Source organism: Belonocnema kinseyi, chromosome 3 (assembly GCF_010883055.1).
Source record: "Belonocnema kinseyi isolate 2016_QV_RU_SX_M_011 chromosome 3, B_treatae_v1, whole genome shotgun sequence".
Lineage (NCBI taxonomy): Eukaryota > Metazoa > Arthropoda > Insecta > Hymenoptera > Cynipidae > Belonocnema > Belonocnema kinseyi.
In genome coordinates, this window is record NC_046659.1 from 29,640,982 (window position 1) to 29,664,664 (window position 23,683).

The window sequence follows — 23,683 nt, forward strand, 5'->3', positions numbered from 1 at the left end:
AAGGAAATTAGGCGGGAAAGGGCTGAAGCTAAGAAAGAAATTTTAAAAATTGAAAGAAATCAGGGAAAAGTTAGAAAAGAGGATGCAGTCATTGGAGCAAAAACTAGAGAAGCAGGAAGAAGTTATAAATACAAAGGTAGAAGAGATGAGAGGTAGGATGAAGAAACTTGAAAGCTCGAACGGGGATTGTGGTGCGGGCGAGAGTGGGAATAAGGAAATGGAAAGGCTGAGAAAAATAGAACAAAGAATAGAAAGGAAAGAGAGGGAAGAAAGAAAATTAAATATAGTGATAAAGGGTATAAGATTAGATGGGAAGGAGCTGAAGGAAGGGGTGGACGAAGTACTAAAAAGGATTGATGCTAAGGTAGAGATAGAGGAAATGCGAAATATAGGAAGGGAAGTGCGAAGAGGGGAGATAATGGTACTGGTGGAACTAAAGAAATGGGAACCTAAGAGGGAAGTGATGACAAAGAAGAGATTATATGGTAGTCCAGAGAGAATAGAGGATAATTTGACATGGGTAGAAAGGGAGATGCAGTATAAATTAAGGAAAATAGCGGAAGAGGAAAGAAAAAAAGGAAAAGAGAACATGGGTTAAGTATGGAAGAATTCAGGCAGATGGAGTATGGTGGGATTGGGATGAAGAAAGGGAACAGGTAGTAAAAAATGAGATGCAGGGAAACTAGAAGAGGAAGGAACGGGATAGGAAAATTAGAAATAGTAAGAAGGAAAAAAAGATGAGAAACGAAAGTAGGGAAGAATGGAAGATTTGTTACTGGAATATAGCAGGATTGGAGAGAAAGGATAGGGAGTTTATGAGAAACTTGACACAATGGGATGGGAAAGAGTAAGGGGAAGGTTATCAAGAGGTTACAAATGGCAAGTGCAAAATGCAAAGAGGAAAAATAAAAAGGGCAGAGGAATGGGAGGAATGGTAATGGGAGTAAGGAATGAATGTATAACTGGGAAAGATAAGAAAGACAGGAATGAAAAAAAAGAAGGAGTAATAATAGAAGAGGCAACGATGGAAGGATAGAAGTGGAAGGTAGTGGGAATTTATGTGAACGGTGATATGCATGAAAAAGCAGAGGAGATTAAAGAAATGATTGAAAAAAATAAAGAAGAGATTAGGATGATAATAGGTCGGGATTTTAATGCGAGAACAGAAAACAGAGGAAGAAGGGAATGGGGAGAAGAGAGGGGAAGAAAATCTAAAGATAAGGTACTAAATGGGGACGGAAAAAAGTTGTTGAAGAGCTTGGAGGAGTTGAGATGGTACATCCTAAACGGAAATATAGAAGAGGACGAAAAAGGAAAATATACACGCTCAGGAAGTGAAAGGGGAACCGTAATTGATTATGTGACAGTGGATGATGAGGTAAGAGAGAAGGTTCAGAAACTAGAGGTAGGTGAATATATTGATTCGGATCACTTTCCCTTAATAGTGACATTAGAGGGACAAAAAAGCAATAGCAATATGAGTGAAAGAGGAGCAAATGTAAAAAGTGTAGGAAAAGGGGATTAATCAAGGGAAGGAAAAGAACAGTTTAGAGAAAAAATAAGAAATATCAAAATGGGAGAGGGAAATGTGGACGAGGAGATGGGAAAAATGACAGGAGAAATAAAAATAGGATTATAGTGCACAAACAAAAATGAAGTTAGTAAAGGGGGGAATAGAAATGGATGGGATGAGGACTGCAAAGAGAATAAAAGGAGGTCAGAAAGGAATTAAGAAAGTGGAGAATAGAAAAAAGTAATGGGGAAGAATATAAAAAAAAGGAAGAATATACTGAGTTGTGTTATCAAAAGAAAGAGGAAAAAAATAAAAGGTTTGAGGAAGAGGCGGAGAAGGCTAGGACGGAAGAAGAGGTATGAAAGGTAGTAAATAAAGAAAGAAAAAGAACAAAAAGAGTAAACCGAGATATTGAAATGATAGAATGGAAGAAAAAATGTTTTTTGGATTTGCTAGGAGTAGAGAGAAAAGTTGTAAAGGGAGGAAAATATGGTAGAGAAAGATATGAGGAAGAGGACATTTCAAGGGAAGAAATAGTTAAAGTTTTAGGAATAATGAAGTATGGAAAGGCATCTGGTATAGATGATATTTGAAACGAAGTATGGAAATATGGACGGGAGGAACTAGAGGAATGGGCATGGATAATGTCTAATGCAGTATAGAGAGGAGAGGGTTGGCCAGAGTTATGAAAAGAAGGAGTAGTTATACCAATAGTAAAGAAAGGCAAGGGAGAGAAGGTTAAAGATTATAGGGGGGTGATGTTGAAGCCAACACTGTATAAAGTTTATGCAACTATTTTGTCGGAGAGATTGAAGATAGAAATTGAAGAAAAAAGATCGAGTCAGCGAATCAGACAGGGTTTAGAAAAGGAATGGGGGCAATGCACAACATATCGAGGCGTCCTAACGATAGGATGCCAAAGCGCGCGATCGACTAGATGATACTTAGCCAAAAATAGTAACAATAAAAAGCTAACCAAGAAGTAAGCACTAGAAAGTTTTAGATTGCGGAATTGAATAAGATGAAGCAAGAAGTTGGCCAAACCTAGAAGATGCTCGCTCGCTCCATCAAAACATTAAAGTGCTATCTCGGGCGAGCAAAGCATGAAGGTGCCACTTCTCGCTTATGAACTAAACGCGAGAAGTGTCAACCTTCATGCTTTGCTCGCCCGAGATAGAACTTTCATGAATTGATGAAGCGAGAGAGCACCTTTTAGTTTTGGCCACCTTCTAGCCTCATCTTGCTCAATTACGCGAGCAAGACTTTCTAGCGCTAACTTCTCGGTTAGTTTTTTATTGTTTTTATTTTTGGTTAAGTACCGTCAAGTCGTGTCGCGTGCGTTGGCACCCTACCGTTAGGACGCCTCGATATATGTTTTGAACTATCTAGTAAATAAGAGAATTAAAAGGGAAAAAGGGGCAATGATAGCAATGTTCGTGGACTTAAAGGCGGCGTTTGACTCATTAGATCGATGAGAAATAGAAAAAGTTATGATAAAAAAGGACAGGGGTAATGAAACAGATATGGGGAATAGGAAAAAGGTTAAAAAAAATTGGAGAAGGAAAGTGTGGTTATTTGATACGCTGGTCTGGCCGGTATTAGGTTATGGAGCAGAGATATGGGGATGAAGAGAAAGGAAAGATATTGAGAGTTTACAAGAAAGGTATATAAGGTGGACACTAGGGGCAGACTGGAGGACGCCAGGATATATGGTGAGAGAAGGAGCGCAAAGGGATAAGTTAAGTATTAGAGCGGGAAAGAGGGCATGGGAATTCGAGACAAAGCTGAGGGAGGGAAAGGGAGGGGAGTTGGTGAGAAAGTGTTTGATGGAGGTAGAAGAGAGGAGAGGGAGGGCGATCGAATTAACGAGATGGAAAGAAGAAAGGAGGGAGTTCTTTAATTATAGAGAAATAGACGACGGGGCTGGAGTAAACTATGAAGAATTGGAAAAAAGGGGGAGGCAAAGACAATTAATAGAAAGATGGGGGGCGATTGAGGAATCAAAATGCAATAAATGGTATAATATGATAAAAAAGGAAGAGGTGCCAAAGTATTTAGAAAAAGGATGGGGAGTGAGAAGGTGGAGCAGAATTGCAACATTTAGATTGGGAAACGAGGTAAGGGAGAGGATGTAATGAGAAAAAGAAGAGAACAGAAAGTGTAGAATATGTGAATGGGAGGAGGAAACCTGGGAGCATGTAGGGGAAGGATGTAGGAGAGGAATGGAAGATAAAGAAAGCTGGCAAGAAAATGTGGTTAAGATTCTAGGGGAAGATGGATTAGGAGAAGAATGGATGAAGGAGATGGAGGGTGCTAGAGAAGCGAATGAAAGAGAATGAAAGAATGCACGTGAAAAAGGTAAATGGAGGTATAAAAAAGTGAAAGAAAAAGGAATCGGAAGTCGCTTAGAACAGAAGCGTGAAAATTATAAGTAATGGTAAAGTAAAAGTTAAGTAGACTAAGATGCGTTTGCGTTCTCATGCTCTCTCTCTCGCTTGCACTCTCGCTTTCGTTCGCGCGCTCACTCTTTGGCTAATAAGTCCTAAATTGCGCTATCGCAGGAAATAGAAATAAGGAACTAGATATAAAACTTTATGTAAATAGTTGTAAATAATTGTATATATAAAAAGGATAAGATTGTAAAAAAATATAGATAGAAACGGAAAGATTGTAAGGAATGGAAGTCATTTAAACCCTTAGGCGACACATTATGAATAGAGAAGAACTAGACTGGCAAATTTCTAACTAAAATAATGAATCATAAACTAAAAAGATTACTTTTCTACCAAGAAATGAATATTTCTCAACAAATTAAATGAATGATCAACTAAATACATAGAACAATTTTTTAACTTAAATGATCAATTTTCAACAAAATAGTTCAATTTCAAACTAAAAACACCAGCTATCAACAAAAAATGGAATAGTTTTATTTTCAACCAAACAGATGAATTTTAAACAGAAATTATGTAAATTTAACTGGAATTCCTAAATATTTAACCCAAAACACGAATTTAAAATAAAATAATGAATATTCTCATCAAATATTTACTTAAGGGCATGTGACACAGCTAAATACCTACTATAGATTACCGACCTCAACTTATAAGTTCACTGAATGTTTTTTTGAACCTAAGAACTTTTTTGTAAATAAAATATCTAGCTGAAACTTTGGAAAATGTATTAGAGTACAATAAAGTACTTTTAGGTACTGCATTTTATTAGGAACTTCACTGAAAATTATTATATCTTTTTTCTGAACCTCGACATTCCATCGGACTCAGCCGGTAACGTTGTACACGAAAATACGAACCCTGGCGGCCACTAGACGAGGCTCTAGAGGGTTCCTATTTCGTGTACAACGTTATCGACTGATGCCGATGGAATTTATAGTTGAAATTTTTTTTACATCTTTTATTATTAAACTTTGTAATTAAACGTAGTTTTCTTTCGGCTTTTGCATTTCTCAAAGTTTGAGGCCGACATTTTATATATAAAAAAAGTTCGAACGTTCAAAAAATGTCGAGGTTCAGAAAGAAGATGAAATAATTTTCAGTGAAGTTCCTACTAAAAAGCAGTACCTAAACGTACTTTATTGTACTCTAATACATTTTCCAAAGTTTCAGCTCGATATTTTATTTACAAAAAAAGTTCTGAAGTTCAAAAAAACATTCAGTGAACTGAAAAGGTGAGGTCGGTAATATAGGTATTTAGCTATGTCACATGCCCTTAAATTTTGTTTATATAATTTGTTCGTGAAATGAATAAATATTAATGCATAACTAAATATTTGAATATGATTTGAACAAGGTCAGATAAAAAAACGATTTATTTTTGCTGGAAAACGCCGAAAATGTGCATTTGTGTATATAAATTGTTCGTAAAATTACCAAATGCATAACTAAATTTTTGAATATGATTTGAGCAAGATCAGAAGAAAAAACGGTTTATTTTTACTTGAAAACGCCGAAAATGTGCATTTGTTTATATAATTTGTTCGTAAAATTAACAAATGTTAATGCATAACTAAATTTGTGAATATGATTTGAGCAAGATCAGATGAAAAAACGATTTTTTTTTGCTTGAAAACGCCCAAAATGTGCAATGTTTATATATAATTTGTTCATAAAATGAACAAATATTAATGCATGACAAAATTGTTTCAGAATAAATAATTGCAATAGATAAAAAGTCGGTTTCATTTTGCTTTAAATTCCTAAAATATCAATTTGTTCATATATTTGGCTTCTCAAATAAACAAATATCAACTGAAAGTAAAATTTTTACCGAAAATGTAATCGGTGATATCATTGCAATAAGAGTAGATGAAAAAAGATTTTTTCTTGCCTATTAATCTCTGTGATGTACATTTGTTTATAGAATTTGTTTATAGTAGTAATTAATAACATTTAATTCTGAATTTTGATGGTCACGTATCATGCAATCAATAAAAGCAAGCAATTTCACACCAGGAATATACTTTAATAACAAATATTCTTAATGTAGATTATTTGTTATTAAAATCTGATAAATAACAATAACCACTCTCAACTGACTCTAGGAAATTTAGTCCTGAATTTTCAAAAAAAAAAAAAAAAAAAAAAAAAAAAAAAAAAAACTAATCCAAAATCAGTGCATTATTGCGTTCCTCGTTTTTCATTTCACCCTACTGTGAACCGCTCGTCGCTACGTCAGACACACAACTGGCGATCACGAGACAGTATCGTATCGAACGGCACCACTAGGCAGCACTGAATGTTGCCAAATATTCAATCTGCCTTTCGAAAGAACCAAAACAATGTTTGAAAACTCTAGAAACACATGCAAACTATAAGGGGTATACGGTCACTGTTAATTCCATCAGAGGCACGGCCATTTTAAACTTTTATCGCTTAATGAGAATGCTCTATGTTCTGCGCGGTGCGTCTCCTTTTTAACTCCCTTTTAACTAACCTCACAACTGCGACGTAATTTCATCCGAAAACTCGAAAACCATACTCGTGATACATAAAACATCGTGTGCCGCGGCAAAGTATTCTTTTTACGGTATCGCGTGTTAACAAATCTGACGTTTGACCGTAAAGACTACTATGCTGCCTTGGGGCATTATATAGTATTAAATTTCAATAAACCAGGAAATGACAGTTACTTTTTTTCTTTTACTACATCGGGTCCATGTAAAAACTCAGGACCATAATGCGATCGGAACTTTACTAAAAAAGATGAAAAATCCTTTTTCCCGAATGCCGTGTTCATAAATAAAAAATGTATCGACGAAAAAAGCAGAAATAAGACAGAAAAAAACAGCATGAAATTTCTCTAAGTTTTAGATTTATACTGGCATTAGTGATTTGACAAAATTTCTGACAAATCCCTGGATTTCCCAGTTTGCTAGATACCCTGCATTTACAGCATTTATTTAAACCAATTGAGTATTTTATTCACAACAACGGATGGGCGAAACCTCTAATTTTGGTTAGCGCGGCAAATACCCGAGTAACGTAATTCACTAGAAAAGTTTATTTTACGCTTGCCAAAATAAAAGAAGCTAATAACAGCAATCATTTAAATACATTAACATCTGCACTTATCTTAACGGAAGCTGAGTGGCAGTAAAAATCATTGATGACTTTGAAACACGTTAACTCAGTCGGAAATAAGGCTAGATATATTTTTAATAGTTATAAAACTTATTAAATTCCACGTCGAATGACCCATAGTAGAGATATTTCTATCTCTGTAAACAGGATATATTACGTGAGACGTTTTCACAGGACGCAATCTTTGAAATCACATCTTCAATTTAAGCAAATAAAACTTTTAAAAAATCTTTATGTATTCCCGAGATATAGTTACAAATTAATAAGCGTGTGTGAGCTTAGTTTGAGTCGGCGATCATGTTTTCGCCAGCCAACCGCTGATTAATTAAACATATTTGAAGCTGAAAATTGATAAAATAAAAATAAAATGTTTCAATTAACTTTGAAGTCGTAGTAACATGACTGCATAACTTATGTATACAGATTGACGTTCTTGAAGTTTAGAATATTGAAATGAACAAAAATGTTATATTCAGTTATTTTGAACCGTTATAATTTATAAATATTGCTTTATTTTAGAGGAAAATAATTTGGTGCCAAAATTTGGTGTAAGCAAATATTTCGTTCATTTTAACGTTCAAAACGTCACGTATATACATTACCGATTGTATTATTGTATTGAATAGATCATACATACAGTGATATCGCCTGGATAAAGATCTTCGCTGAAACTGCGATCTCTAAACGTGACCATGTAAAAAAGAGTATCCTGTATGGAACCAATTTTTGCCTTGTAGTAGCGGGTGTTACGATGCTTAGCCCAAACAGTTTCTCCTAGACCAACCATGGGAATTTTCTCCTTTCCCTCATCATGGCCATGGCAAGTTATCTGTAATGAAAGTTCCTAATATTGATTACTGTTGTAATATCCATTGTTTTATAAAGAAAAAAAGGGCCACAGTTGTTCAGAAATTAAATTTCAGGGTTAATAAAAAAAGAATGTTCCAGAAAAAGGGGGATGTTTTTTTAGAAAAGAGAAAAAAGTTTTTGCTACGACCTCAAGAGGAAAAAAACTTTACCTTTTTTTTGTTTAAATACCTTTAGTTCATCTGAATTATATGGTGGAATAACGAATGTAGCGCCCCTTACTAAACCACAGGAAGGATGAAAGAGAGCGCTACATTGATTACATCTAAGACAGGCTCCGCTCTTTTGGCCACAGCAACTGCATTGTTGTTTAGTCAAACCTAGTTTCATCGTCAAAACGTTGATGGGATCTTTGTTCACAGCATCTTTAAACGTTATACCTGGTAAAAGGAGCGCGCATATTATGTGCGCCCAAAGTCCATCACTCGTTCGCTTTACTGCTCCTCCATTCATCGGACATAAACAACACATCTGAATCAATTTTTAAAAGAAATGATGAAATATTATTTTCTCACATTTTCAGGGATTTTAAGTGACCCGGTGTATTTAATGTAAAAAATCACTTGGTCTCTTCCAAACTCACCACTTGCATTTTTCCAGCCTTGCATTTATCACAAGCCCAACTTTGTAAATCTGTGGAAATTACAGTAACCCCATAACACGATGCATGAACCGTAACGTGACACTCTCTGCATCGGAGTAGTCTATTATTTTCTGGTTCTATATTTTGTTCTTTAGAATTTGCAGCAAAAAGCCTTGAAGACACCTGAAAAAGAATAAAGAGAGATACATTATACTGACAAGAGTTCATAAAAGAATGTTTCACAGCGTAGTTCTGTCATTAAAGGAGGAAATAGGGTGATTTTCACAGGACGTCCAGCGATTCTTAGGGGAAAAATTCAAGGTCTTTACAAAGTTTGCTAGGTCAAGAAGTCAAGTTTTTCCAGTTCTATTTTTCATTAAAAAATGAAGTGAACGTTTGTTATAGATGTAAAAAATTATCAATTTCATTTGTGATTGGCTAATAATTCTTAAAGGAAGCAGAACTAATAAATAAACAAATTCTTAATTTTTTGCGAACTCGGAAAAACCTATACCTCCTTCCTCACATTACTCCCCTTCTCGTCGAGTGAGTCACGCCTAACCAGAAAGGGAAATTGCATAATGGTATAATTTTGAAATCTTTGTGAATTGCTTAACATCTCTTGAAGTGCTTAAATTTCTGTGAAATCTTTTAGAATCTTTTTAAATTTTCGTGAAATACTTGAAATCTTTGAAATTTCTATGAAAGCTTTTTTTTATCTTTATGTTCGTTTGAAATCATTGAAATCTTTTTAAATCTTATCAAGTTTGTTGAAACCTTTTTAAATAGTTAACATCGTTGAAATATTTGTGAAATCTTTCGTATTCGTTTGCAATCATTTAAAAATTTACAATCGTTTAAGATCGTTTAAAATTGTTTCTTTGCAAATATTTAAAAAAATTTTATGAAATCTTTGTGAAATCTTTTCAAGCCTTCTAATACGTTTTGAAATCGTTTGAAAACTTCGATATTTTTTTATATCTTTTAAATCGGATGTACTGTACTCTTTTTTATATCCTTAAGATCCTTTAAATCCTTTGAAATTTGTAATAGCTTTGTGAAATATTTTTAATCTGGTGTACACACCTTTTTTAATCTTTGAAAATCCTTGAAATAATTTTACACTTTTTTATATCTATATTAATGTTTTGTAACCAGGCGTACACTCAGAAACCGAGCTGTGGGACCCTTGAAAATTCGGTTATACGACCATGGCTCATTCTAATTCTGCAACTGCAAACATCGAAATTTTCAAATAATAATTTTTATAATTCGTAACTTGAATATCACAGAAAATATATACTTTAACATTATCCATTAACGGAGATGAAATAAAAAACTTATAGAATTATTCACAATATTAAAGCCTGGACGTTGCAATCTATAAAATGATTGGTCAAGCCTAGAAAGAATGTCTAGAAATCTATTTATTCGGTAATGCGTAAAAGATGAATTATATTTGTATAAATAAAAAAATTTTCAGTAGCCAGATTTCTTTTAAGCGAGATATTTCTTTGATAATAGACTGAAAGATTTCAATCATTTTAGACATTTCAACAAAATAACTGTTTTAACCCTGCTTATGAAAGGGTCCTAGAACAGCACTGACGAACGGCGTTGTTTGTGGTGATTTCGGCACCTAAACAGCACTCAAAGTGATGCGACGATCTTATAATGATCCTATTGTATTTGTTACGTATCGGGCGGACAAAGTTGTTCATAGTAGTTGGCCGTCACCGACTCGACTCCCTTTTTAAAACGTTTTTCAAATTATTAACACTTTTCTTTAATGGATGAATTTTCTCATCGCGGATTATTCACAAATTACATAACGCGTTTTTCTTTTGTTTAAATAAAGATGGGAATATAATTTCCGCGAAGTGAACAGCGATACAGCGATATATAAAAAAGAAAAACGCGTTACTAAAAAGTTAGATATCTGAAATAATCGAATCCCTTAAATTCTGAATTTCTAACCTTCTCAGAGATGATTTAAAAATTTTACTTTTTGATTGTTTGACCGGTTTTAGCAGTTCTACTGCGTAGCGTAGTCGCAGGTTTAAAGCAAACTTCCCCTGGCATTTGAAACCGGAATCTGAGCACCTTTAAACGAGCAGCACTGGAACGACACTGGGCAGTGCCATTTTAGTGCCTTTTCATCGGCAGGGAAAATATATATTGTACATGGTACTATCAAAGTATCTAAAAAATGAACAATAGGGAATTTGCACGTGTCATGAATACGGAAAATAACGATCGAATCTTATACAGGACGTAGAACTGAGTTTATTTTTATAAGAGATTTAACAATCTTAGGTTTAAATATTTTTTATTTAAATTATGAATGTGAAAAAATACTCTCTGGAATGAAGGCTTTCATTATTAATGTCGCGTCAGTTGAACGTGTAATACTTGACAATGATTAGCTATTCAGTATTTTTGCAAAAATCATTTGTCACACTTAATTTTTTCACATCGATATTTGGCTTAAATATTTATTGACATTTACAATGTCAAACATTTGGAGTTTTTTATGGAACCCTACCGATAAAATTCTCTAGTGTCAGAGAACCTCAGAGAAATTCTCCGCAGGCACTCAGGAAGATATATTTAAAGTGCAGGTAGCTCTTTTACATATTTTAAGGGCTTTAAAATGTCCTTTCCGAAATTGAAATGGAAATACGATCATAAATAACAAGCAGAGAGGCTGAAATTGAAATAAGAATTCAATCATAAATAACAAGCAGAGATGCTATATCAATAGAGCGTAGCCAACACTCAAGGGTCCTTTGTTAAGCTTTCGGATTAAAATTTAGAAGTATTATTATTATTATTACACCATTAAGCCATTTCCCTTTCGGCGTAGGTGTGACTCACTCGGCGGGGAAAGGAGTAACGTGGGGAAGGGATAGTAATTTTTAGATTGATCCAGAATTCTCGTGTCATTTATTTAAACAACATGTTCGTTCCGCAACACTGCTTCGACCCAGGTTGCTGATCAATCTCTCTAGCAATCACCCCAAGTGAAGATCCTCACAGAGTCGCTATGTAAGGTTCCCCACTTGGGTCCATTAGTGGCCAAGGTCTTTTATTTCAGGCGTCATTCACTCTACTGATACTCTTTTTATTAACTATTTGCCGCCGTACTTTCCTGTCCTAGCATACTTCTCTAGCTTCTTTTATCTCCATGCATTTTTTCATGCGGACTCTCGTGTTTCTGTAGCTTCTTATGTCTGTTCTAACTAGGGTCTTATTCACACATTCTAACCATTCTTTCCGCGGTCTACCTCTGTACATTCGGTACAAATATAGAACTATGTATTGCCATTTTACCTTCATTTAATATAATTTTACTTTTGGTAAGGGGACCTGCTCTACCAATAACCTTCTTACCTTTGTTTATGCGTCTATCTAATTCCTCATCTATCTTCACGTCCCTAGTCAATACGCTGTAGATTTTTCAAATTTCATAGTTAACAGCCTAAAACATAATAATTCAGGATCTACGGGTTTCGACGATTTCATATATCTAACTTTTTTTAAATGCTTACAATTGGAATTAATACAACATTTCTCGCAAATGGAATGAGATACGCCAAAAAAGACAACATTTTTTAATTCAACAATTTAATTTTCTATGCAAAAATATGAAATTTCAATAAATGTTCATTTCAAACTGAATAGGATCAATTTTCAGTTAAGAAAAAGTACCCCCCCCCCAAAGTGCAGTTTCAAAAAGTAATTTAATTTTTAATCAAAGAGATCAGTTTTTAATAAGAGTATGCATCTTCATCCAAAAAAGACAACATTTTCTATGCAAAACAATTGCATTTTGTACTAAAAAATATGAAATTCCAATAAATATTTTTTACAACTAAATAGATAAATTTTCAGTTTAAAAAATTAATTTTTCATATAAAAATGTAAAGTTAAAAAAAACAGTTCAATTTGAAAACAAAGAGATGAATTTTCAAATAAAATTATGAATTTGGTACCCCGATCAGTTAGGCTGACTTTTGCATTGAATTTCATTATAAAAAAGCAAAAATAATTAAAAACTTAATGATGCACACAAATTGAGAAAAAAATATGAAAAAATAAGAGTTACTATGATCAATAATTCTAAGAAAGAAACGTCATGAAAATATGTAGTTTAATATGAATAAAATTTAATTTTGAGATGCACTTTAAACGCATCAGTTCGAATTTTATATTTCTATTATTTATTTTGCTAATATCATCTATTTTATTATTTGTTATATTTAAAAAAATGATTTGTTGTTCAAATTCTAATTGTAGCTAATAAATAAAATTAATAATACTCAAGACCTCAGATAAAAATTTTCGACACGGTTACAAGATCAGAAGAATAAAAAATATATCCTTTATGTTCAACATGGCGTATTGAAAAAACAACAAGTTTTTTTTGTGCGAAGTTCTAAAAGCAATGAAAACTTTCTTTTGGCAGTCAAAAACATTCCCCTAAAGTTTCATTACAACAATAAAAATTTCTTCTGTCTCCGCATCGTAAATATAGCTAAGAATCGATTTAAAAAACTAAGCACTTCTTCAAATTTGAACATCAAAAACTTTTTTTGGAGATTTAAATTATCAATAAAAAAAGTTGAAAGTAACCGATGTATACCTGTATAGCAGGGCTCACCAAAAGGCAGCTATTGACTGCCATTGAATGCCCTTCAGGGTCATTATAGAGTAGAGTTTACACTCTTCAAAATAAAGAAGTAGGATTTTTGACGGCCGTCGGTTTTCTTTATTCTTTCTGAATTTTAATTCAAAACTCTCGAAATTTTTCCACCCTTTTGAAGCTTTAATTTGAAGTTTAATTTGCAGACAAATTTGATTCACTTTGTAAATTAAAAATGAAATTGAAATTGGAAATTAATTTTATTGTAAATTCGGGTACAAAAGTTCAGACCCCCCGGCGTGAATGACGTCGAGACGTAATATACCGTGACCGTACCACCCCCTCGCTCAATTTCTGGAAAACGAAGAAAAAAATGACAGAAAAACTTGGTGGCAGTTATACACTTGTCGTGGCAGCCAGCAATTGCTGGAAGTGGCAAGCCCTGATGTATAGTGATAATTTTATTAAAATATTTTTACCCTCCCTAAATGATTTTGAAGTTTCAACAAATCGAAAAAACTAGACTTTTTCGCTATTTTTTTAAAGTTGCAATATGTTCCAACAATAATATATCAGGAATCGTGATATTAAAATAATTTTTATTGACTTTGAATTACAAGAAAATATTTTAAAGCGATATATTGCTCTTTATTTGACAGTAAAATTAATTTTCTGTTCGTAAATTATCAGAAAAAATAGTTCGAAGCAAGTGGATTTGTACCTGCATGGCAAAAAATTAATTAATTATTAATTAACATTTAATAATCATAATTTAATAATTAATCGATTATTATTAACTAATAATTAATTATTATAATTAATAATTAATTGTTCAATTAAAATCAAGTAATTAATTAAATTCATTTTTTGCTATGCAGGTACAAACCCACTTGCTATCAACTATTTTCATATAGCAAATACATTTCCATTCATGTATATCATACATTATATGGTCAATTAGTCCAGAAATTTATCGCGACTCTCAGAATATAGCGAAAAAGTCGACTTTATTCGTTTTTCTGAAACTTCAGTCAATTAGGGAGGGTAAAAAATATTTTAACGGAATTATCGCTAAACAGATATAAATCGGCTTGCTTTTAACTAGTTTATTGATAATTTCATTCTCAAAAAAAAATTTTTGCTGTTCAAATTACAACAGATGCAATTTTTCTACGTTGCTGTCATAACCTGAGTTTTGCAACCAGGAGCTGAACATTTACGACTCATGCTTTCCGCACTTGTTAACAAAAAAAAAAAAAACTTTTAACAAAATTAAAAGATTCACTAGGTTACACAGTTTCAATATACTTTTTATAAATTTCTCAAAAACTAATAATTTTTTTATCATTTTCCAAATCTCTGTATTGGATGTCAATGCAAAAGTCAGAACAACTGATCGGGGTGGCACTTGTTGGATTAGTTTCACTGTTTACCCTCCGGATAGTAAGAGAACAGGAAAGTGAAGGCGATGCATGGGACTGACAAAAAAAAATTAATTTTTAACCAATCAGTTGTACTTTTAACCAACAAATTTAACTTTCACCAAAAAGACGAACTTTCATCAAAATGCCTATACTTTTGGCCAAATAGTTTAATTCAACCAAGGACATTAATTTTTTATAAAAAATGATGAAATTTCCGCTAAACACTGAAACATACATTCCTTAAAGAAATTAAATTAAAAGTCTCATTGGGCACCAAGTCTAGGAAATTCGAGTTTTTGAGATATAGTAGTTCGAAGTTAAGGTTTTTATGCATTTCGCAGCAGAATAAGGTTGTAATTCTGATCATATAAATCGGCATGAAGTTAAAAACTTACTAAACTTACACATGCAAATGTATGTAGTATTAATACTTTTATGTGTATATATATCCACACTGAGTGGGCGAGTCCACTCAAAAATGCCTTGCTAGGCTGCTACGATGCCAGCATTATCCCTGTTAGAGAAGGTTTTATGGCGCGTATGCACACTCTGTGGTGCCAGAACACCCAGAGCTTCAGCAGGTTTCGCAACAGTCATTGCAAAATCAACGTGCCTATCTCTTGCAAACTGGATGTGTGCATGAAGCGCTTACTAAGTCACTAAATTAACAAGCTAAAGATGAAGATGAGGAAGCGACATGGAGACCAACCGCGGAAAGCAGGCACCTTCTGAGGGATGATAATGATTTCAGTACAAGGAGGAACATTAAGTGTACAACCCACTTTGAACGTTAAAAAAAGCCTATTATTGCGAATTTTTTCAAAGAATAATATGAATAAATTCGTGTAAAAGTTGGAAGGTTTGATAAATAAGTCTAAAAATGTATGAAAAATTTTTTTCTATTGTTTTTTTTTTCAGTTTTTATACACTAAAACTGTAGCTGAACATAAGGCCATGATTTTGAGGTAGGTAGACGGGATGCATAGTATCTCAACAACGGCTTATCTGAAACTAAAAAAAAATCAAGATGTTTTAGTTTCAGTATGTCAGTAGCTGGAAGATGAACTACGGATATTGATTTTTATCAATAAATAACAAAATGGGGGTAAAAATAAAGAAAAAAAACCGCTTTTTTGCACTGATTTTAGTGAAATAAAATAGGTAAAACTCAAAATTAGAACTCGCCCGTAGTCCATTTTCCGTCTTTTTGTAGGTGGAATATATGGTTAAATTTTTATAAGAATTGGTCCATTTGTTCCACAGAAATCGTGCATCCCGTTCTGAAAAAAGTTGTTTTGAGGAAAACACGTTTAAATTTGTGTTTGAAAAATAATGAAAAAATCTTACCTAAATTTAATCAACGATGCCTGGACCGTATATACTGCTTTCTGCTTGTGCCTGAACTTCAATTTCTGCCAAAATTGCGTGTTTTCGTTTCGTTCTGGTCTCTTTGGAAGATTGCGAGCTGCGGCGGTTGGCATCCTTAATGCGTAATTTATTGTGCTGCTTAGCAAATTCGATAGCAATCGGTCTGAGTTTGATGCCTAATACTTCCATTTTATCTTCAAAACTGGCTTATAGCCTTCATTGTAGATGCAAGCCGAAGTTTTGCATGCGATCTCGACAATTTGTTTGCCATTAAACATGTGTTCGGGCGCCATATCCCATACACAATTGTTAAAACTTTCAATGTTATTTTGTGTATGCCCCCCCCCCCCCCCCCCCCCCCCCCCCCCCCCCCCCCCCTCACCAAGCACCGTTCGAGCAGCTCCCTTTTTATTTAAACTTCGTAAATCGGTTTTATTAACTCTTGAACATCAGCAGAAAAAGCAGGTGGATGTTCATACGCTTTCTTAGCAGCCTGAGCCATGATTGACTTGCAATAATTAGGCGAGCAATGCAAGTGTTGAGGTTTGGCGCTTAGGTAGTAATATTCATATTGCAGAAAAACATAGTTACACTGCTTAGATGTTCACAAAATTGTATTATAATATTTTAAAATATATATACTTTCGAAAAATGTGAATTAAAAAAATCAATTTTTGAAAAGTGTCAAAGTGGGCTGTACCCTTAACATACAGGTCATCGCGCTTCTTAAGCGTTCCCCTTGTTTTTGTCAAAAATCCACCCAAACCCAACGAGGTAGAGACTTTTTGGAGAGAGTTATACAAGATCACGAAAATACTGGAGTTAAAAGAAGATACTGATAATATAATCCACTCCAAAGAGTTTTGCGACAATCTTATTATATCTGAGAACGAATGTCCATCAATCACTACTGAAGAGGTGAAAAAAGCACTGAGGGGTTCAAAGAACTTTTCCGTTACAGGATCAAAAGGTATCACGAACTTCTGGTAGAAGAATTTCACTTCTACACACCATCATCTGGCCGACATATTCACCTCATATTTAAAGTCGGAAACGCCCATATCGCAGTGGTTGGTCTTAGGAAGCACTATATTTCTACCGAAGAAAGGCAACTTGTCCAGCCCAGAGAATTACAGGCCAATAACTTGTTTGAACAAACTGTATAAGATTTTTACAGCGGTCTTAGACAACAGGATTGTTCGTAGAATTGAGTCTGTGCAGAAAGAGATGAACGGACGTGACTCGAAAAACGGTGTTGCCTGGATTGACTAGCAGAAATCTTTCGATTCAACTTCTCATAGGCTTATCATCTGCCGGTTGAAAAGCTTGAAGGTTCACTCACATATAGCTTTTTTGATTCACACTTCTGCCTCTATCTCTCGCACTACGAAATTATTCTGAATACCTCTGTGGCGACACTAATCATTGCGAGCATAAGATTACTCATATATTCTATATAGAACTATGCTTCTGGTGAAAGCAAACTTCAGTCTGTTTTAAATATCGTCAAGCGGTACACAGGAGAGATTATTATGGACTTTGGATTGGAGAAATGTGCATAAAATTCATATGAAAAAAGGAAAGATTATTGACGTTCCCGAGGACCCTGAGCGTGTACCTGGGCGTGCCTCAAAGCCGCATTCAGGACGCAACATCAATGAAGGAGTCTCTATGAGGCAGATACATGCATCTTGTTCGGAAGATTTGGTCTTCAAATCTGTCGGCGTTAAATAAAGTATCTGCGACTAACATGATTGCCGTCCCGGTTCTAATCAACTCGTTGGGGGTGGTTCAATGGACGAATAACGAGCCCTTGACATAGCCACACGTAAGATTATGCATATTCTTAAGAGCTTGCATATCAATTCGTCTGTTCCGCGATTATACATTTCAAGCTGTCAAGGCGAACGCGGACTGCTGAATCTCCAGTGCCTTCATAATCGAATTGTTCTAAACACAGCTTACTTCATTGCAAATGGTAGAGCTCATCTCCTAAAAATGGTGAGGAACCACGAGATGATTGTTAAAGAAGCGTTCCTTTACAAAGCCGCAGAGCAGGCTGCCGAGACCCTTGGCCTAAATTTTAACATTAGAAGTGAGGAAAGTGCATTACTTCATCTAGATGCTTCTTTTCTAAAAGCCGAAGTGAAGAAAGAAGAGATTGAAAAATTTCGCCAAGAGCTACTTGACAAGAAAATGCACGGAAACTTTTACAGAAATGTAGAACAACAGTTCTTGTAAAAAGAGCAAACTTTTGCTTTTGTCAAATCTTCAGAGTTCAATTCAGGTACGGATACCTTCAGGCCAGGAAGGTGTTATTTTCACCTTAGTATACCGAGACCGCATTTTATATCAAGAATTTCTTAGCAATGGGTGCAGAGTATGTCATGCACACGCTTAGTACCTAGAACACATACTATCTGGGTGTCTCACCCAAGCGGGAACTACTTACTTCTACAGGCGTAATGTGGCCCTAACAATGCTTTATTACCATCTATGCTGCTCTTACGTTGTTTTCCGCAACCCTACCCTGCCAAAAGCTCCGAAGGAGATAGAATCAATTGTCCAAAACAAGAAGTGCTAAGTTTTCTGGAAGTACCATTTTCAGACAATCGTCTCCGTTGCACACTCGAGGCCTGGCATCATTCTTCAAGACTCCGAGAATCGAACTATATTCGTTATTGAATTATCGGTTCCGGCCGCCTACAACATCACTGCTAAGGAGAAGGGTAAGGAGGAGAGGTATCAAGAACTCAAAAGCGAATTGCAACGTCTGTACCCAAAATGTTCGGTTAAAGTAATTGTCCTTGTGATCGGTGTGTCATCAAGACACAAGATGGTTTCACCGGCCTATCGTTGTGATTCCATCGGGCCCTGTGACCATCTATCTCACGGTCGTGACATATGGTCATAAGTGTGATATACCGCGATTCTACTGGCAACCGGTATCATTTGTAGATGACAGTTGCTACAGATAGGACTATGTGGTTCGGCCGATTTCAATTCTTTTTTTTGTGTTGGTAGAAGTGTCATTGACGTTCTGCAGATTTTCATCTTGATATCTTGACATTTTTTGAAGTGACGCCGTATTGTGTACATCTATCTTTGTATGTGATTTCGATTTTTCACAAAAAAAATGTCATCGACTTTGCATGATGCCATCGTTATCCGTGAGCAATTGGCTAAAAACGAAACATATACCATCCAACAACCACCGAATTCACCTGATTTGGCTTCCTGCAACTTTTTCCTATTCGGTCGACTCAAGAAACCGCTCCGCGGAACGCGTTACAGCACCCGAGATGATGTTATGAAAAAATCGAATATGGCTCTGATGGCTATATAGGAAACCGAATATAAATAATCTTTCGAGGATTGGATCAGGCACTGGCATAAGTGCGTTGCAGTCAATGGGGAGTACTTTGACGAGGACAATATCGATTATGATGAATAAACTTATATTTTCGATTTTAAAAATAAAGTCCTAAAACTTTTTTAATAAGGTGGTATATATAGCTCCTACGGAAATAGAGTCAATTGTCGAGAATGAGAAGTGCCGCATATACTGGAAATTTATATTCTCGACAATTGTTTCTGTTGTACACTCGAAGCCTGACATGGTTCTTCTTGACTTCGAGAAATGAACCATGTTCGTTATCGCATTTTCGGCAACAGTTGAAAAAACAGAATAGCCAAGGAGACTGAAAAGAAAGAGAGGTATAAAGACCTTATCAGGGAGTTGCGACGATTGTACCCGGAATATTCTGTTAAACTAATCGTCCTTACCATCAGCGCTCTTGGAGGTGCCAAGCTTTCACTGAGTAACAGCATGAAAAGTAACCCTGCGTGTCAACAATATGCTAAAACACTTACGGGGAAAATGCAGAAGACGGTTGTCCTTGGGTCGCTCCGTGTTCTCACGGTGCACGGGACTTTTGCCGGATCGTCTATTGATTCCTTCACTGACTGTAACCTCCTATCTCACGGTCCTGAGACGTGGTTATAGCTGATATTTTACCGCGTGGTATTTACCGTGCAGTAATGCATGTAGGCATAAATATGTTTATACATGCCGCATCACTCCAGTTTATATCATCAGCATTTGCAGCCTTATTCTTCTGCATAATGTATAAAAACCTTAACTTTGGACGGCTATATGTCAAAAACTCGAATTTTCTGAATTGGGTGCTCGTTAAGACATTTGACCTACTCATCAAGAACTACCGGGAAACCAAGTTTCGAAAATGTTAGCCAATGAAATAGGCAAATTAGTCGTAATATTAGACAGGTCCTCACGTGAAGCTCGATGTTCGCAACGACGACCTGAAAAATCATGGTCTTCGATGATGTGGATATACCTGGGTTCAGTCTGAAAAGCATTGTCCTATAAGTAAATTTTTTAAATTGTTCGAATATTTTTTTATCGAGAATATTTATAACCCAAAAACCGGTAAAAAAAACATGATGACTGGATTTATACTTAAATTATTTATTACAATCATATACATATTGTTGCTTCATACAGATTGTACCTTAAATTTATTTATTTTACATGTGCGTTTCCATCACCGCACGCCAGTAATCATTATTTCACGCATTTTAACGTTGAGCATGAAAATACAAATTCAAGACGCCACCGCCTTTTTCCAAATAACCTTTTCAAAATGCATACATCGAAAATGGCGGCCTTCGTAGCCTGCAAAGCGGAACGAAAATGGCTGTATACAGGTGAGCGTGTACGAAAGTTCTTTACAGACCCTAGAGTTTCCAAGCCTGCTATGCCAAACCCAAGAGTATTTATACTTTCGCGCGTTACGACCTAATCCTACCGTAGAAACTTCTCAAGTACTGTCACTACAGCGCGCACAAACTTTCCGTGCGCTGTAGTGGCATCACTTACGTTACAACGCAAACTTCGCAATTCGTTATCTGTTTAGATTATTTCAATAATATCCATATATTTGTCCTCTTTAGATTTGGTCTCTTACCTCTGAAGGGGCACCCCCCCCCCCAACTCCCAACAGGGTCTACGCCCCTTGGAACCCGCCACGCCTCCTGCGCACTCAAAAAATAAAATGGTATGTACGGCTGAACGCACTCGTGGCCAATTGCCAACTTACCACACTTATTGCTCAATATACTATAATTTCTAAATTATGGAATTATGAAAGTTTTTTCCATTTTTCATTAAGTGTTTCAGTATAAAAGAAATACGGTTTTTATATCCGTATCAATGAAGTATTTTGATAGAATAAAACTTTTTCAGTTTCCTCTTAAATTATTCTATCGTTTCACTTTCCCTAATTTCTTCTGGTAATTTATTATGCATAGTAATACTTTCGTAAGATTAGTGCTATAGTATTTTTCCCTAAGTTCTACTGCATACGTTGTTCTGTGATTATGTACACGGAGAGACTTTCTATATCAATAATTGCTTCATTCTATATGTATAATTAAAATAAAATGTAAGAATTTAGGGATAATCGGGGTAGTGCTATAAAGACTCGTCAAAAGTAAGAATTTGACGTAACATAAGTTGTAAGAAATGTACGAAATTTTAATATTCTTAAATAACAATGTGTATTAAAATGAGTGCCGCTAGTAATATCTGTAACCGGGATTTCCGAGAATTCTGAAAGACTATACTAAAACGCCAGAAGGCTTCCGAGCTATTCCGCCTATAACCGAGCTCGCGACTATCACACCATCTGACCGACTGTACTCGGCTCAGACTTGGGATTATCCGCCAAACCTCTTCAATGATGCATGTATTTGTAGTATAAATATGTTCGTAACTAGTGAAATTTAAATTAAAGTTTAAACCAATTTTAATTTGGAAACTTTTTATTTAAACTCTCAATAATTTACACATATAAAATAGAAGCTTTTAGCAATTTTCAATTGAAAAATTTCAATTAAGTGCAATTAAACTGCAAAACTTAAATCTTCACACTTTGATAAATTGAGTTGTTTAAAGATCTCTGGTTAAAAAATATAAATTCGAGCTATCGTTTTTAATTCTCGAAATTTAAACTAATTCTAGATTTCAACTCGCATTAATAAAAATGTTAAGGGATGAAACATCTCCCTCTTCCAACTCAATAACAACGTTATAAAAAAAGTTTTTTTGGAAAATATAGATTGCTATGAATTTAGATCAATTAAAATGAATAAGGCAAAACGGATTCACATAGCCTTACTGATTAATCCAGTGAGTCAGTCCGTTATAAAATATCAAAAATATAATACGATCGACCCTAATGTCAATTAAAAAATCGCCTTTAATGTTATAATAGTTGGGTCAATTAAAAAATGATATCTTTCCAAAAACAGCAAATATATCATCTAACTATATCCAAAAATGAGTGCCTCTTCCTATTTAGAAAAGCTTTAAAAAACGAATTTCCTTCCTTCCAGTTCTAAAAAAACCGTAGCAATAAGAAAAAAAACTTTTTTAAATTCTGAAAAAATTGAAAATCAACACTTCCTCTCCTTCGACTCAATAAAAATAAATATTTCTAAATTATCCTCTTTTAATTCAGAAAATAACAAATAAAAAATTCTTTCTTCAAACACAATAAAAATCTTGAAAAAAATGGCCTCTTCCAATAAAAAAACTGTATCTCTTCCAACTCAATAAAAACTTTATAAATATAAATTGTACTGACAATTTACTAAGAATTAGAATTTTCTATATTTTTTTAATTGTTCTCGTCTAAGTCAGACAAAAAAAAACGAAAATAAAAAATTGTTTCCTCAAACACCATAAAAATTTTGAAAATAAAAAAAATGGCTTCTTCCAATTTAAAAAAACAACAATTGTAACAATTATAAAACAGCAATTGTAACGTTAAAAGTTTAAATGTTACACTCTGAAATTTTTACCATTCAAGGCTTTCTATTTCAAACGATTCAGTTTCAAATTGTTTACTTTTGAATATTTGATGTATAATTCCTCATTCAGACATTTCAATAATTATAAATTTTCGTTTTGAATGGATTAATATTTTAATATTTTGGACTGAAACAATATTTTAATAGGATTTTAAATAAAATAAAATCGTTCAATTAATTAATATATTCATTTTAAGCTATTTTCACACTAAAATTAGTTTATGAAGTTTGAATCAGACATTTCAATTTGTTTAATTATTAAGGATTTCGTATTGAAAAAGTTGAATTTTCAACGTCAAAATATGTAAATTGTTTAATTTAAAACCGATTTAGAATCATATTGTAAAATAATTATTGTGCAATTTTTAAAACTCGAAATACAGTTTAGTTTTAAAAACCATTAATTAATTGATATAGTTTTATTTTTAGATTCTTTCAATTAAAAATATATGTTTAGAAATGACGACATAAAACCGAAAATTGTAATCTACAAGATTTTTGAATTAGGCGTTGTGAATTAAATGATGTAGTAATGAAAACATTTGACAACTAAACTTAACATTAAAAAAAAAGTTGAAATTGAATTTATTTTTAATTGAATTAAATTATTGGGAAGATAAAATTCAGTAAATGGTATCTAGTGTTATTTGATGAAAAATATTTTTATAGGATTATTTCCTTCAAAAGCGTTGATAGAAGCGCCATACGACATCTTTGCGCTGGAGAGACTTATAAATACCTGGGCGTGCCACAGAGCCGCATTCAGGATGTGACATCTATAAAGGATAC

At 34.2% G+C, this 23,683-nt stretch overlaps 1 protein-coding gene across 1 annotated transcript in view; it reads right to left on the reverse strand.

The window, feature by feature from the left end:
• The window catches only part of LOC117170319 (lysine-specific demethylase 4C-like), a 114,001-nt gene that overhangs the window by 12,385 nt on the left and 77,933 nt on the right, over positions 1-23,683 (reverse strand). Inside the window, exons 5-7 of the mRNA XM_033357023.1 lie at positions 8,564-8,746; positions 8,152-8,451; positions 7,751-7,942 (exon numbers count right to left, since the gene is read on the reverse strand). Of these exons, the coding sequence (XP_033212914.1) occupies positions 7,751-7,942; positions 8,152-8,451; positions 8,564-8,746 (675 nt within the window). The remainder of the gene's footprint in view (positions 1-7,750; positions 7,943-8,151; positions 8,452-8,563; positions 8,747-23,683) is intronic.